The sequence below is a fragment of the Emiliania huxleyi genome (genome assembly GCF_000372725.1).
Source record: "Emiliania huxleyi CCMP1516 unplaced genomic scaffold EMIHUscaffold_311, whole genome shotgun sequence".
NCBI classification, from domain to species: Eukaryota; Haptophyta; order Isochrysidales; family Noelaerhabdaceae; genus Emiliania; species Emiliania huxleyi.
The window spans coordinates 121,514-123,005 of record NW_005199673.1 but is presented as its reverse complement, the minus strand read 5'-3'; the positions used below and the strand labels follow the sequence as shown (position 1 = coordinate 123,005).

Genomic DNA, 1,492 nt, shown 5'->3' with positions numbered 1-1,492 from the left:
ATCTCGCCATATCTCCCCACATCTCCCCACATCTCCCCACATCTGTGGGATATCTCCCCACATCTCGCCATATCTCCCCACATCTTCCCATATCTCCCCACATCTCGCCATATCTCCCCACATCTCCCCGTGTGCTCTGAATGCTCCCCGTCTCCGCCACGTAGGTGCGCGAGCGCGTGCAGGCGCGCTGCCTCCCCTCCCCTACCCCCACGGTACCCGAACCCAACCTCCCCTACCCCCACGGTACCCGAACCCAGGCGCGCTCCGCCGCCAAGGAGGCGCGCGAGCAGCAGCTTCACTTCAAGATGCGCGTGCTCGAGCTCCTCGAGACGCTGCTGCGCCGCCCCTCCCCGCCGGCGCTGCTGCTGCTGCTGCCGCGCCCGCTGCTGCGCGTGCTCGGCGATGCGGCTGGCGTGCCGGCGCTGCGGCCGCTGCTTGAACGGGCGAGCGGCCTCATCCGCCACCGCGTGTGCAAGCTGTCCGTGCGCGGCGCCTGGCCGGAGGCGTCGTTGCCGGCGGCGAGGCTGCTCACCGAGCTCGAGGGCGTTCTGGCGTTCGCCGCAAAGGCGCGCGGCGGAGGCGCGCCTCTCGCGGCAGCGACGACAGACGCAGTGATGTTGCTCCTGCGCACGATCACGCAGCACAAGCTCGTCGACGTGCCCGCCATGCTCCGCCTCGCCGCCGCGGCGCCGGCGGACTTGCAGCCACCGCCCACCGGAGCCGCGGCCCTCAGCCCAAAGCAAAAGCGCCCGGGGGTGGCGGCGGCGGCGAGGGCGGGGGCGGCGGCGGGGGCGGCGGGGGTGGCGGCGGCGGCGGCGGCGGCGGCGGCGGGCGGTGTGGAGGGCCACGAGAGTGGGGAGGCGGCGCTGCTGGCGCTGCTGCGGTCGCACGTCCGCTCCTACTACAACACCAAGAACTGCCGGCTGAGCGGCCGGCTGGTGACAGAGCTGCTCCAGCGCTTCCCGCTGCTCGGCTGGTGCGTCGCGCCCCTCCTCGTTGGCGCGGTGCGCGGCCCTCTAGACGTTGGGTCACACGGGTAGTCGTTACGCCGCTCCTTGGCTGGTGCGTCGCGCGGTGCGACGCCCTCTAGATTTGGGGTCTCTGTCGTCGTCCCGTAGCACTCTGAGTGCGCGCCCTCGAGGGGCCGCACGTCCCACTGCGTGGCACCGCCCCAAGCGGGGTCTCTAGCGCCCCCGCGACGAGGCCGCAGTCCCCCGACGCTGGTGGCACGCACGGTGTGTACGTGTCCTCTCGGCTCATCTCGGCTCATCTCGGCTCATCTCTGGTGCGACTCACGCGGTGTGTAGGTGCGCGGCGCGCGCGACGCGTACCTGGCGGGCGAGGCGTGCTCGCACCTCTGCACCCTGCTGGGCCAGAGGCGCGCGGCTCTAGATGGGGGGAGTCGGCGGACCCGTGACTCCTTATATCCCCCCACGTCTCCCCACATCTCCCCACATCTCCCCACATCTCCCCACATCTCCCCGATTCCCCC

At 71.6% G+C, this 1,492-nt stretch overlaps 1 protein-coding gene across 1 annotated transcript in view; it reads left to right on the top strand.

Annotated features, from left to right (window-relative positions):
* Window positions 1-140: 140 nt before the first annotated feature.
* Window positions 141-1,492, top strand: part of EMIHUDRAFT_240590 (hypothetical protein) — a gene marked incomplete at both ends in the record, with an annotated part of 3,513 nt that continues 2,161 nt past the window's right edge. The window contains 3 exons of the mRNA XM_005774442.1: window positions 141-149; window positions 504-656; window positions 861-1,004. Coding sequence (XP_005774499.1) covers window positions 141-149; window positions 504-656; window positions 861-1,004 — 306 coding nt within the window. The remainder of the gene's footprint in view (window positions 150-503; window positions 657-860; window positions 1,005-1,492) is intronic.